Consider the following 13,002-nt stretch of genomic DNA (forward strand, 5'->3'; position numbering starts at 1 on the left):
ATGGAGAAGTGATGGATGGACAGATGGACAGCACATCCCACAGTTTGGGATGCATTGGTGTCCCCCTTCCTTCCCCCAGCCCCCCACTCCAGACACAAATCAGGGCAGGACTGATAAAAATATATTCTTTATTCTTCTCTAAAGGCTATCAATGACACCTGTAACAAAGCATCATTATTATTAATTATTATTAATTATTATTATCTTTCATTATAAAAAACAGGGCCTGGGGCCAGCGAAGCAGGGTGGGGGCGGCAGCACCAAACCGTCCACAATAAATATTTTATTTACAGCAAGAAGTGACCCCGTGGAGCCGGGGAGTGGCCAGCAAGATGCTTGGCACTGAGCCCACCCATGGCAGGATGGGGGTCCCTAGGACACATCCACACCCCCACCCATAGGTGCCTTCAATCCAGCCGGGCACCCGTCATGGGGGGTGGGTGGCGCTGACCCCCTCCGGGGCTGGGCAGGGTGGTCCCGGGGCAGCTCACAGGCACTCGTGCAGCACCTGGGTGTTGGTGCAGTTGAGGCAGCTGACGTGGCAGCACCAGTGGAAGGTGCAGTTGCAGCGCTCGGTGACGCGCTGGGTGCGTGTGCGGTACCCGCGCCCGCAGCACAGCAGCTCGCAGCCGTCCAGCCCCGGCGAGGAGCTGTTGCAGAACCTCCCTGCCGTGCCCGCCGTGCCCATCTTCCCGCTGTACGTGCAGAAATTGGGGGATTTCTCAAAGTAGACGAGGTCGTGGGGCGAGGGGGGCTTGTGGGCCGGGTTCTCGGGCTCCAAGTGATGCAGCTCCACCCGCGACGCGCGGTTGCTGCCCTTGTTGCCGTAGATGACGCGGGAAGCGCCGTCGAAGCGATCCTTCAGGACGTCGCCCACGGCACGGAAGGTGGGCAGCCGCATCCAGCAGGTGCGGACGGTGCAGGAGCCCGACATGCCGTGGCATTTGCACTCCTGGCGCATCTCTGAGAAGACAGTCTGGAAGGAAAGGGGAATTTGGGGATTTGTGAGCAGCCTGAGGACACCCCTGGGGACCACTGGACTTCTACACCCCTCATTTCTGCAGTGTCACATCACTCAGACATCACTTGTCTGAAAGACAAGTGCAAAACCCATCTCCAGCTGTTCCCAGAACAGGCTGAAGGTCTTGGTGGTTGTGCTCATCTCTGTGCCTGGAAGGAAAGGGGAATCTGGGGCTTTGTGAGCAGCCTGAGACCCTCCTGGGGACCACCGTGCTCCTACACCCCTCTGCAGGGTGTCACCTCACTTTCAGACATCACTTGTCCCAAAGACAAGTGCAAAACCCATCTCCAACTGTTCCCAACACACACATGGGAACAGGCTGAGGGTCTTGGTGGCCGTGCTCATCTCTGTGCCCACCCCAGTGCCCTCACCAAGCCCCCAGCACCCTCACCATGCGCCCGGCCTCGTTGTTGTGCAGGTTCATGAGGAAACGCAGGTCCCGGCCCTTCTCACTGGAGTCCACAAACTCCCTCCCGAAGAGGCGACCGAAGTCGATGTTGTCACTGCAGCCCCCCCAGTGCCAGTCAGGGCCCCCAGGGCCACGGCGCCGGTAGTCACAGGTGCAGGACTCGATGGACCCCTCCGAGCACGAGCGAGCCACCGAGTGTGTCACGCCAGCACTGGTGATGGCAAAGATGAACGCCGTCTCCCGGCACCCTGTGGAGGGAGCGAGGCCTCAGGGTGCTGCCAGGATGGGGAAGGGGCACCCACTGACACCCCCAACCCTCCATCACCATGGGCTGGTGATGCCCCATAGCAAACCAGGGGCGCTTTGATGAGCATCCCAACTTGGGGGTGCATGGAGGAGGTCTGGGGGACCCCCGTGCTGCCCCCCCAGCCTCACCCCTGTTGACGATTTTGCCGAAGATGTTGGGGCCCTGGGAGGTGGGGCAGTTCCAGCGGCGGTTGCGGAACTGCCACTTGCACTCCTTGATGGCAGTCTGGAGGCCGGAGCTGACGCTGTGCAGGATGCCGGGGTTCTGCCGGATCAGCTTGCGCTGCTTTCGGCTCAGCAGCTGCAGGCTGGGGTCCAGCACCAGCTGCACGTTCTTGGAGTCTGTCAGCAGGTTGGTGGACGAGGCCACGTTGATGATGCCCCTGTGGCACAGGTGGCGATGGTGACCACTAGCGGGGAGTCCCCAGCGCCTCCCTCCTCACCTCAACCTCCCTGCAGGCTCCTCGCTGCGACCGCAGCATCCCCTCTAGGGATCCCAAACGGGGGTCGCAGCCCCGTGTCCCCCCACGCGCCCCATTCCTGCGTGCGGGGCAGTCCCTGCTGTGCCTGTGCCAGCCCCGCCCTCCCGCCTCACCACCCCGGTGCCGGTACCGGTGCCGGTGCCGGTGCTGTCCGACTCACCACCACCGCCCGCTGTTGTTCACTGCCAGCGTGTTGGAGAGGGAGGAGAGGGCCAGAGCCCAGAGTGCCCGGAGCGCCAGCCCCAGCGCGGCGGCGCGCATGGCTCCGGCCCCGGGAGCCCCGGCAGAGTGCGCGGGCGAGCGGCCGTCCCGGTATTTATGGTGCCGCAGAGCCCCCGGCCCGGCCGCTACATCCACGCGTGTTTCCGGACGCGCGGGGCGGCTCCGAGATGAGGACGGCCGCGGGGGGACGCGGGGAGAGCCGGGCGGGCCGGGCCGGGCCGGCACCGCCGCCGCCACCGGGCTGCAGCCGGTGGCCGGGGCGCGGCGTCGGGGGTGCGGTGCCCAGCGCGCACCGACCGGGCCCTGGAGCGCGGCGTCGGGCGCTCCCTTCGCGGTGCCGGTTCTGGGGAGCCGGTGCTCGGCACTCTGTGCGCGGTACTCGGTGTCGGTACCGCTGCTGGCTCTCGGCGGTCCGTGCGCGGTACCCGGTGCCGGTGGTCGGTACCGGCAGCTCCCCGGGGAGCCGGCACGGCTGGACTCGGCTCGGCGCGGCGGGTGCACAGCGCTCAGCACCCGGGAGCATCTTCCAGCCCCTTCCCTCTTATAGGGGCGGCGCGGAGGGTCCCCGTGGGCCGGTCCCGCCGCGCGGGGCCTCCCCGCGTCCTCGCCCTAACAATGGGGAGCGGCGGAGCTGCGGCATCTCTTACGGGGCGGCGGGAGCAGCGGCGCCGGGGCTGTCCGTCACGGCCCGGATTAGCCCGGCGGGGTGGCTGCGCCCCGGCCCCGTGCCCAGAACTCCCGGCTGCCGCCCCCCGCCCTCCCCGCCGTCCCGCGCACACGTTCTACAGGCACCGGCACCGGCACCGGCGGGGGAGCCCGGCACGGCCCGCGACAGCTCCCGGTGCGAGGAGGAGTTGGTCCCGGAATAACCCGGGACGGCTCCGGGCAGACGGAGGGAGCGGGGAACGGGGATAGCCCGGAATGTCCCGGCACAGCCCGGGGTGCACAGGGGCAGGAGTGACGGGATCTCCCGGGACAGTCCCGGGCGCACGGGGGAGGCAGAGCTCCGTGACAACCCAGGGCGCACGGGGACCACAGTCCCGGCAAAGGCCGGGGACACCGTCCTGGGGCCGCCGGCTTTCCGGGGGACGCGACGTGAGGTCCCCAGGGACGGGGACCGTCGAGGCTGCTGGGCGCCCCTCCGGAGCCCACGGAGCCCTGTCCCGTCCTAGTCCGTGCCCGGTGGAACGGGGCTACAGCCTCCCCCAGGCCGCTGGAGCCCGGGTTGTCCCGGGCTGTCCCGGTGGCACCCCGGCCCCCCGTGAACGGTGTCTACAACCCGCGTGGGCGCGGCACGGCCCCGCACGGCTCCCGCTGCCCCGGAGAGCCCAGTCTGGGCCGGTACCAGGTGTCGGAGGTAGGGATGGACCGGGGGTGGAGGCATTGAGGGACGGGGGACAGAAGGAACGGTAGGGGATGCTCGGATGCTGGCGGGGGCGGCCGGACGTGCCCACGGCCAGAACACGGACACGCAGGGCTGGTGCTGGCCCGGTCTCGGTTGGGACAAGACCGTCCCCGTCATCCCCCGCCCGGGCCGGTTGTGGGTGGGTGTGACGCCCCCAGTGCGGGGCCCGACGGGCCGGGGGGCCTGAGCTGAGTCCCCCGTTGGGGCGGGAACCGGGGGGGGTAATCCCCCCGCCGCGGTTTCCCCGGACCAGTCATGCGGGGCCGGATTAGCCCCGCTGGCCCGTCACGGCCCGGGGCCGCCGCTCTCCAGTTTAATTCAAGGACGGACAAAGCCCCGGGACGGCGGCGGGGGTGGGGGGCTCGCACCGGCACCCACCCGCACCCCTTCCCCCGGCCCGGGAGGAACCCAGGGCCGAGCCGGGGTCTGCTCCAGCACGGCGCTCCCGCCTCCCCCGCCCCGGTTCCCGGCCGGGCCGGGCCGTGTCCACGCCCTCGGGCCTCCGCCCCGTCGGGGCTCCCGGGGCTGAGGTCAGCGGCCGCGGGGAGGCCCCGGGGCGCGGCTGGGAGGGCCCTGCCCGGGGCTGTGCCACCAGCGGCGGGGCGCAACCACGGCCCTCGCCTCCCCCGCTCCATCCCGGGACTCTCCGGTCCTCGCACTCCCTGCCCGCTGCCCCGAGCCCCCGTTCTCCCCATCCCCTCTCTGCTGCAGCCCACGGCGGCCCGGCGGCCCGGTGCTCGGGATCCCCCCCAGTCCTGGGGTGCCGCTGGAACAGTTCCCGCAGCCGTCGGGGCGCCCGGTGCCCCCGGGGTGGCCGCCGGTACCTGCCTGGGAGCGGGGGGCATCCGTCCTGTCCCGTTGCGCCGAGCAGGGACGGACAAGCGGACAACGGGGACAGACGGACGTGGGAAGCACCCGCAGGTTCCCCGCGCCCCGTCCCGTCTCCTGCCCAGCCTGCGAGCACCGGGACAGCCTCCGTACCGACCCTACCGGCACGGTGCGGGGGTGCTCAGCCTGTCCCCCCCGTGACGGTGTGGGGGCCCCCGTGAAGCACAGGGATCCCCCCCCCGGTCGGGACTCTGCGTCCCCGGTGCTCGCGGCGGGGGCGGAAGAGCCGGGACCCCGCTCTCCCCGTACCCCCTTCGGACGAGGCTCAGCCCCCCCGGCGCGGGTCCCGGTGCCCCCAGGACCGGGCTGATGGCGGGGGGGGGACACACGGGGACCCCCCCTCAGTGTCCCCCCCCTCACTGCTGCAGCCGTTGCCATGGTAACGCCCCGTGGCTCTCGCCATTGCACCCCCGGCTCCACCCCCCCTCCGCCGCTCCCCGATCGCGTCCCCGGTCCCGGAGAGGGGGGGAGGTTGCGGGAAGCGGTGCGGGGCGGCGGGAGGGGGGTTGGGGGGGGTTAACCGGGCGCTCTCGCGAGATCGGCGCGATCGGGGCCTCCGCTTCCGGCGGCGGGAGCGGTGCAGAGTCAGCGGCGGCGGGGGCGGAACCGGCACCGGCACCGGCACCAGGTGCGGGGGGCCGCGCACCGCTCGGGGATGCGGGGCGCGGGCATCGCCGGGGGGTGTGCGGGGATGCGCGGGGGGGGTCGGCACGGCACCGGCGCGGGGGGGCTGCAGCACGTACCGGGGTGCCCGGTGCGGCGGGGGCGCGGAGCTCCGGTGGGTTGGGGTCGTACCGGGGGCGGGGGGGATGCGGTGCGGCGCGGCGGGCGGGGGCGGGGGGCGATGCGCAAGGGGGGGCGGCGCAGTGCGGGGGGGAGAGGCGGGGGTTTGGGGGCGCGCTGCCCTGGGGGGGTGGTGAAGAGGGGAGCGGTGAATTCGGGGGTCCCGGGGGCTGCGCACGCTGCTGGGGAAGGGGCGCGCTGCGGTTCGGGGGGTGGGGGGGGGGGCGATGGGGGCCTCCCCCTCCGGCGAGGCTGCGGTGATGGGGGCACCGTGCGGAGGCTGGGTCGGGTCCGGGGGGGGCTCTGCTGTCCTCGAGGGGGGCGACAGCCCTGCCTCAGTTTCCCCCCGTGCAGCGCCCTGGGCTGTCCTTCTGCAGGGTGCAGCGGGGGCCGGCTCAGCATCCCCATCTTTGCAGCCCCCCCCGTACCGAGCTGCACACACAGACACCCCCATACAGTGCACAGCCCCCTCCCCACCCCCTTGCTGGGGTCCCCCAAGCCCTGAACCCCCCCAGGACACGAGGATCCCCGATTCCCCCCACCTCCAAGCGCCAGGGACCCCTCAGCTCCACCCCTGCAGATTTCAGGGCCTCCCCCAGCCTGCCCCATGCCCCCGCAGGATCCGGCCTCGGAGCCAGCGCCGCCGTCACCATGGGCAACATCTTCGGGAACCTGCTGAAGAGCCTGATCGGGAAGAAGGAGATGCGGATCCTGATGGTGGGGCTGGACGCTGCTGGGAAGACCACCATCCTCTACAAGCTCAAACTGGGGGAGATCGTCACCACCATCCCCACCATCGGTGGGTGGGCTTGAGGGTGGGGGGAGCACCGAGCAGAGCCTGCTCCCCATCTGGGCTCCTCTGAAGGGGCTGGTGGCTGCCCCGTGCCTCAGTTTCCCTCCACTGTCGCTGCCTGCAGGGTTCAACGTGGAGACAGTGGAGTAAAAGAACATCAGCTTCACCGTGTGGGATGTGGGTGGGCAGCACCAGGGCCCAGAGTGGGGTGACCAGGGCCCAGAATGGGGGTGACCAGGGCCCAGTGCCCCAGAATGGGGTGACCAGAGCTCAGAATGGGGTGACCGGAGCCCAGCACCCCAGAATGGGGTGACCAGAGCTCAGAATGGGGTGACCAGAGCCAGCACCAGGGCCCAGGATGGGGGTGACCAGGGCTCCTCTGAAGGGGCTGGTGGCTGCCCCGTGCCTCAGTTTCCCTCCGCTGTCGCTCCCCGCAGGGTTCAACGTGGAGACAGTGGAGTACAAGAACATCAGCTTCACCGTGTGGGATGTGGGTGGGCAGGACAAGATCCGGCCCCTCTGGAGGCATTACTTCCAAAACACCCAGGGTAGGTGGCTCGGGGGACAGCGTGGGGGGGACTCGGGGAGCACCACAGGAACCCCTGATGGTGCCCTCTCCTCTGGCCAGGGCTGATCTTCGTGGTGGACAGCAACGACCGGGAGCGGGTGAACGAGGCGCGGGAGGAGTTGATGCGGATGCTGGCGGAGGATGAGCTCAGGGACGCCGTCCTCCTCGTCTTCGCCAACAAGCAGGTGGGTCTGGGCGTGGGGAGAGCCTTGTGCTGGGGCTGAGACATCCCCGGGGTGCCAGGGCAGCTGCCTGGTGTAGGACGTGCTGTGGCATCAAGGTGTCAAAGAGGTTGTGGGACAGAACCACGTCCGTGCCTGTGGCACCAGGGATGGTGGTGGCCCCAGAGCCATCCCCATGGCACCAGGGATGGTGGTGGCCCCAGAGCCATCCCCATGGCACCAGGGATGTTGGTGGCCTCCAGAGCCATCCCCCTGGCACCCAGGGAAGGTGGTGGCCCCCAGGGCCATCCCCAGGCACCCAGGGATGGTGGTGGCCCTTGGAGCCATCCCTGTGGCACCATAGTGGTGGCTCTTGGAGCCATCCCCAAGACACCAGGGCTGGTTTTTAACACAGCTCTGGCCATCCCTGTGGTGCCAGGCCTGGTGTCTCACATCCCCCTGGCACATTCCCCCTCCTCCCTGCAGCGTCAGGGCTGATCCTGGTCCCCTGTGGCAGAGCTGTGCTCGCCCCCATGGCATCAGGGCTGGTGCCAGCCCCCGTGGAGGGGCATGGAGGGCTGGCATCCCTTCCTGTGACCTCCCTTGTGTGCTGCAGGACCTGCCCAACGCCATGAACGCAGCGGAGATCACGGACAAGCTGGGGCTGCACTCCCTGCGCCACCGTAACTGGTACATCCAGGCCACCTGTGCCACCAGCGGGGACGGGCTCTACGAGGGCCTCGACTGGCTCGCCAACCAGCTCAAGAACAAGAAGTGAGGGGGGTTCCCCCCTGTGCCCCCCCTGGGCCATGCCAGGGCCTCCCCCCGGCCGCCCCCTCCCTGCCCCGGTTGGGTTTTGCTTTCTTCTGGCACCGGTTGCTGTGGGGTTTTTTCGGCTTTTTTTGGGGTCCCCCTGGTTCCCCTCGGATCTCGTGTGTGCGTGCGTGGAATTAGAGCTCTATATAACGCCCAGGGGGGCAGGGGCAGAGCCCTGGGAGGGTGGGATGGGGGCTGGGGGAAGGGAGGGGGGGCCACCTCAGCACTGCCCTGCCTGGGGGGGCCGGGGACACCCCGTCCCCATGCATGTCCCTGCACCCCTCGCCTTCCTCTGGACCAAATGTGGGGGCAGCAGGGCCATAGGGTGGGGGGTGGGATTTGGGATTATACACCTCCCCCTCCCTCCCAGCACCCCCTCCCAGCCCTGTTTGCCCCCCCCGGGCATTCCACACGTCCCCGGCCCCCCCCCAACCATGTCACTTCGAGGCAGGTCTCCTTCCCGCAGCGTGACCCTCACAGAGCTGGGGGTGACACAGAGCTGCCAGCACCTCTGTGGTCCCCTTGGCCGTGCCCCCCACCTCACCCTGGCCACCTGCCCATCCTCTCCCCCCCATGCCAGCATAGTGATTGTATGTCCCTGCCCCTCACGGACGGACAGTGTCCCCCCCACCCCATATGGTGCCCCCCAGCCCTCCCCAGCACCGTATTTATACCCCTGGTCTGTGCTTGGTGTGACGTGTCGCTGCGGCTCTGCCCTGTCCAGGGACGTGTGTTCTCAGCCCCCCAGCCCCCCCCCCGAGCCTGAGACGGTGGGTGACCCCCCCTGACCCCCCTTGGATATTAAACATGTTTTATGTAGCTCTGCCCCTCGTCTCTTCTTCCGTGGGGGTCCCGCGGAGGGGACGGTGATGGACAGCCCTGGGCTGGCTTTAATTAGAAAGAGCTTAACGGGGGAGGGGGGTGAGGTGGGGCTGGCAGGGGGTGAGGGGGCTCCCCCCCCCCTTCCCAGGCTCATCTTTAGGGGAATATTGGATGAAATGGTAAATCCCATTAGTGCTAATCCCAGCTGGGGCGTGGGGACGGTGCCAGCGCTGGGATGGGTGCGAGTGGGACTTGGCCCCCCCCTCCTGCCACCCCTTCCCCGTGTTGTCACCCCCCCCTGCAGGGGTTAAGGGGCAGCTGGGTGGCATTTGGGGCCAGCACTGCCATCCCATCCCTGTGTCCCCTCTGGGCTGGTGGCTGGGGGGGGTTTGGCCGTGTCTGTGTCACTGGGGGGCTGTGGTGGGGGCTCCCTGGTGGCTGAGAGCTGCAGAGACAGAACCAGGGACAGAATGGGGTGAGCAGGACTCAGCGCCAGGGCCTGGAATGGGGTGACCAGAGCTCAGAATGGGGTGACCAGAGCCCAGAATGGGGTGACCAGAGCTCAGAATGGGGTGACCAGAGCCAGCACCCCGGAATGGGGTGACCAGAGCTCAGAATGGGGTGACCAGACCCCAGAATGGGGTGCCTAGAACTCAGAATGGGGTGAGCAGAGCCAGCACCCCGGAATGGGGTGACCAGAGCTCAGAATGGGGTGACCAGAACTCAGAATGGGGTGCCTAGAACTCAGAATGGGGTGAGCAGAGCCAGCTGCCCAGAATGGGGTGACCAGAGCCCAGAATGGGGTGACCAGCACCAGGGCCCAGAATGGGGTGACCAGGACCCAGCTGCCCAGAATGGGGTGACTAGGGTCCAGCGCCCCAGAATGGGGGTGACCAGGGCTCCCCAGTGGGTTGGGGGCCGTGGAGGTGACATGGGGGTGCCCCAGTGCAGGTGACCAGTGCCCCACAGTGGCCTGGGGACCATGGAGGTGATACCGGGGAGCCGCACTGGGGGTGACCGGGGCTCTGGGAGCTCCACCGGGGGGCTCAGTGTGGATAACCGGGGCTCCCCGGTGGGCGGCAGCAGCGGAGCCGGCACCGACGCGTTCCCACCGGCTGCACCGACGGCTTTGTGTGCCGAGGGCTGACCCGGCGGCCCTAATCCCATTAACGGCCCGGGCCCCGCCGCCAGCCCGGCTTCCCCACCTCTCGGCAACCGAGCCTGGTATGTGGGTGCGCCGGTGGGGCCGGCGTGCCGATGCCGTCGTCCGGGAGCTGCACCGGGCGGCGACGTTGTCACCGTCCCGGAGCGGCACCGGGGCCGGTGACACCAATGAAGTGTCACCATCCCCGGGGATCCCGGCTGCCCAGCGTGTGACCCCGCCGGACCGAGGGGATGTCCTAAGGGCCGGGTGTCCCCAAGGACGGCGCTTCCGTCCCACCGGGCTCCAGCCGGCCCCCGGGACCGCAGCCCGGGCTCGGGGCTCGGTTTCCCTTGGAAGAGCTGCAGAGGTGCCCGGAGAAGGAATGACCTGGAGCCGCGGGGTGCTGCAGAAGGGGTCCGGACAGGGGAAGGGTCCTGGGTCCCGGTGGGTCCCGGTTTCCCCGGGCTGTGCTGCCGCCTGCTGGCACCGGCGGCGCCAGGACACCGGGGGCTGCAGCCGACCGGTGCTCGGGACGCGTTGCCCGGCCCGGACCCTCCCGTTTGACCCCCCCCGGTCTCTGACCCTCACCCGGAGCCCCCGCTCGGTGCGGGCCGAAGCCGCCGGGACGGCCCCGGGCTGGGGCGGACTCCGGTGCCCGCCGGGGTCCCCACGGAGCACCGGGCACCGGGGCAGCGGCCGGTCCTGAGCATCCTCACCCGCTGGGGAGGTGCCGGTGCCCGTCCCGGGGCCGGTCTCGGTGTGGGGGCGGTCCCGGGGGCGGGGCCCGAGGTGTGGGGGCGGTCCCGGTGCCGGTGTCCGTTCCTCCGCCGCCAGCCCGGCCATGCCGTTCCCCGCCGCGCTGCTCTTCTTGGCTCTGCTGCTGCTGCCGCCGCCGCTCTCCCGCGCTGCCGAGAGCGAAACCGAAAGCGGAGCCCGGGAGCTACGGCTGGAAACGATCGTGAGCTCGGAAAGGGGGACGGGGGAACCGGGGGAACCGGGCACGGGGGATCCACGCGGCCCCCTTGGGCAGGCTGAGATCGGGGCGGGACCGGCAGGGACCGGGAGGGATCGGTGGGACCGGCGGGACACCGAGCACCGGCGGGACGGTGCCGCTCGGGGGGCACCGGGGAGCCCGGCCTGGGCACGGGGCGGGGGAGGAAGCACCGGGAGGCCCGGGCTGCGGCGGGGTGGGGGAGCCACGGGGCACCCATGGGAGGGCACCGGGAGGACCGGGCTGCCATGGGAGGGCACCGGGAGCACCGGGCTGCTATGAGAGGGCACCGGGAGCACCGGGCTGTGGCGGAGGAAGGCGGCGCACCCAGAACCGGGGCCCCGGCGGGGAGTTCGGCTCTCGGGCCGCTCGGGGGGCTGCGGGGACCCCGAGGGGAGGGGGCCCCGTCCCGGTTCTCCGTGAGCTCCCCCGCTGCAGGTGGCCGCCCCCGAGGGCTGCACGGAGCTGTCGGCGCCGGGGGACACGGTGCACATCCACTACACGGTGAGGACGGGCGGGAGGAACACGTCAGCACTGCGCTCCCGGCGGGCGGGGCGGGGGGCACCGGCACCGGCAACGGCAACGCGGCACCGGGGCGGTACCGGGGGTGGTACCGGGGTGGGAAATGGGGCGGTACCGGGGTGGTACCGTGGTGGAACCGGAGGGAGCGGAGGGGTGGTGGCGGGGTGGGCATGAGGGGTGGATGAGGGGATGGTGCCATGGTGCCACTGGGAATGGCATGGGGACAGTGCCAGGGTGGGCGCTGGGTGGCACCTGGGGTGGCACGGGGGTGACACTGGGGTTGGCATGGGACAGCCCCAGGATGGGCATCGCTGGCACTGGGATCAGCCCGAGGATTACCTTGGGATGGCACTGGGACCAGAGTGACCCGGAGTGTGCCAGGACTGGGATCGGCACTGGGATGGCACAGGGACTGGGATCAGCACAGAGATGGAACAGGGGTGGCAGAGGGGTGGCACAGGGACTGGGATCGGCACGGGTGGCTGAGATGGGTGAAGGATGCAGCTGGGATCAGCACAGAGATGGACCAGGGGTGGCAGAGGGGTGGCACAGGGACTGGGATCGGCACTGGGATGGCACTGGGGTGGCACAGGGTGGATGCCAGGTGGCACAGGGACTGGGTCAGCACAGATCGGTAGGGTGGCGCACTGGGGTGGGGTGGAGAGGGTGGCACAGGGTGGATCAGCCAGAATGGCACAGGGACTGGGATCAGCACTGGGGTGGCACGGGGGGCTGCAGGGATTGAGATGAGCACAGGGACTGGCACGAGCACAGGGATGGCACAGGGGGGACACAGGGATCACCACAGGGGTGGCACAGGGACTGGGATCAGCCCCAGAGTAGCACTGGGAACACACTGGCAGCCACACAAAGTGCCACGCAGGGGTGACCATGGCAGTGACCATGGCCGTGCCCCCACAGGGCACGCTGGAGGATGGCCGGATCATCGACTCCTCCCTGAGCCGGGACCCCCTGCAGGTGGAGCTGGGCAAGCACCAGGTCATCCCTGGTGAGTGAGGGGCTCAGGGGGAGCGGGGCTGGGTAACCCCAACCAGCCCCGCTCACCCTCACCCCACTGTGTCACAGGTCTGGAGCAGAGCCTGCTGGACATGTGTGTGGGGTAAGTGCAGCTGGGGGACACGGGGGTGGGCAGTGTCCCCTCGCCAGTGTCCCCACCACAATTTGTGGCACCAACACTGTCACCGTGGCAGGGAGAAGCGCAGAGCCATCATCCCCCCTCACTTAGCCTATGGCAAACGGGGCTCCCCCCCAACCATCCCAGGTGAGTGCAGCCCTCAGGAGGGTCCCTGTGGGGTTTCTCTGGGGACTTTTTGGGGTCCCTGCTCAGGCTGTGCCCCCCTTGCAGGTGACGCTGTGCTGCGCTTCGAGGTGGAGCTGGTGGGGTTGTCCCGGGCCAGTTACTGGCAGAAGGTGCTGAACGAGGTGGTGCCACTGCTGTGCCTGGGGCTGGTGCCAGCGCTGCTGGGGCTCATTGGCTTCCACCTCTACCGCAAGGCCAGCAGCCCCAAGCTCTCCAAGAAAAAGCAGAAGGAGGAGAAGAGGAACAAAGCCAAAAAGAAATAAAACCTTCCCCTTTGGCATCTGTGGCTGCTCTTCCTGAGACGGTGATGGGCACAGGGCAGTGGGAAGGGGCTGTGCACCCCTCAGC

At 69.4% G+C, this 13,002-nt stretch overlaps 3 protein-coding genes across 3 annotated transcripts; 2 read left to right on the plus strand and 1 right to left on the minus strand.

Annotated features, from left to right (window-relative positions):
- Positions 1 to 229: 229 nt before the first annotated feature.
- On the minus strand, positions 230 to 2,562 carry WNT1 (Wnt family member 1). Its single transcript, XM_030967278.1, has 4 exons — positions 2,379 to 2,562; positions 1,866 to 2,119; positions 1,413 to 1,678; positions 230 to 976 (listed from the first exon to the last, which is right to left on the minus strand). Exons 1-4 carry the CDS (start codon positions 2,477 to 2,479, stop codon positions 488 to 490), a joined length of 1,110 nt encoding a protein of 369 aa, XP_030823138.1. The 5' UTR covers positions 2,480 to 2,562; the 3' UTR covers positions 230 to 487.
- Positions 2,563 to 5,227: 2,665 nt separating this feature from the next.
- Positions 5,228 to 8,673, plus strand: ARF3 (ADP ribosylation factor 3). The gene is made up of 5 exons (XM_030967279.1): positions 5,228 to 5,361; positions 6,136 to 6,315; positions 6,747 to 6,857; positions 6,938 to 7,062; positions 7,655 to 8,673. The coding sequence occupies exons 2-5, from the start codon at positions 6,168 to 6,170 to the stop codon at positions 7,814 to 7,816; spliced, it is 546 nt and encodes a 181-aa protein (XP_030823139.1). The 5' UTR covers positions 5,228 to 5,361; positions 6,136 to 6,167; the 3' UTR covers positions 7,817 to 8,673.
- A 1,946-nt stretch (positions 8,674 to 10,619) lies between these two features.
- FKBP11 (FKBP prolyl isomerase 11) lies at positions 10,620 to 12,923 on the plus strand. Its single transcript, XM_030967264.1, has 6 exons — positions 10,620 to 10,778; positions 11,250 to 11,315; positions 12,255 to 12,342; positions 12,420 to 12,453; positions 12,545 to 12,615; positions 12,700 to 12,923. Exons 1-6 carry the CDS (start codon positions 10,662 to 10,664, stop codon positions 12,915 to 12,917), a joined length of 594 nt encoding a protein of 197 aa, XP_030823124.1. The 5' UTR covers positions 10,620 to 10,661; the 3' UTR covers positions 12,918 to 12,923.
- Positions 12,924 to 13,002: the final 79 nt, after the last annotated feature.

The sequence above is a fragment of the Camarhynchus parvulus genome, chromosome 29, assembly GCF_901933205.1.
Source record: "Camarhynchus parvulus chromosome 29, STF_HiC, whole genome shotgun sequence".
NCBI lineage: Eukaryota > Metazoa > Chordata > Aves > Passeriformes > Thraupidae > Camarhynchus > Camarhynchus parvulus.

Coding starts and splice junctions, on each gene's coding strand:
- WNT1 (XM_030967278.1), bottom strand. CDS start 2,479: ATGCGCGCCGCCGCGCTGGGGCTGGCGCTCCGGGCACTCTGGGCTCTG. Junction 1,679..1,865: donor CGGCAAAATCGTCAACAGGG/GTGAGGCTGGGG, acceptor CTCCCTCCACAG/GGTGCCGGGAGACGGCGTTC. Junction 977..1,412: donor ACAACGAGGCCGGGCGCATG/GTGAGGGTGCTG, acceptor CTTTCCTTCCAG/ACTGTCTTCTCAGAGATGCG.
- ARF3 (XM_030967279.1), top strand. CDS start 6,168: ATGGGCAACATCTTCGGGAACCTGCTGAAGAGCCTGATCGGGAAGAAG. Junction 6,316..6,746: donor CACCACCATCCCCACCATCG/GTGGGTGGGCTT, acceptor CGCTCCCCGCAG/GGTTCAACGTGGAGACAGTG. Junction 6,858..6,937: donor TTACTTCCAAAACACCCAGG/GTAGGTGGCTCG, acceptor TCCTCTGGCCAG/GGCTGATCTTCGTGGTGGAC.
- FKBP11 (XM_030967264.1), top strand. CDS start 10,662: ATGCCGTTCCCCGCCGCGCTGCTCTTCTTGGCTCTGCTGCTGCTGCCG. Junction 12,454..12,544: donor CTGCTGGACATGTGTGTGGG/GTAAGTGCAGCT, acceptor TCACCGTGGCAG/GGAGAAGCGCAGAGCCATCA. Junction 12,616..12,699: donor CTCCCCCCCAACCATCCCAG/GTGAGTGCAGCC, acceptor CCCCCCTTGCAG/GTGACGCTGTGCTGCGCTTC.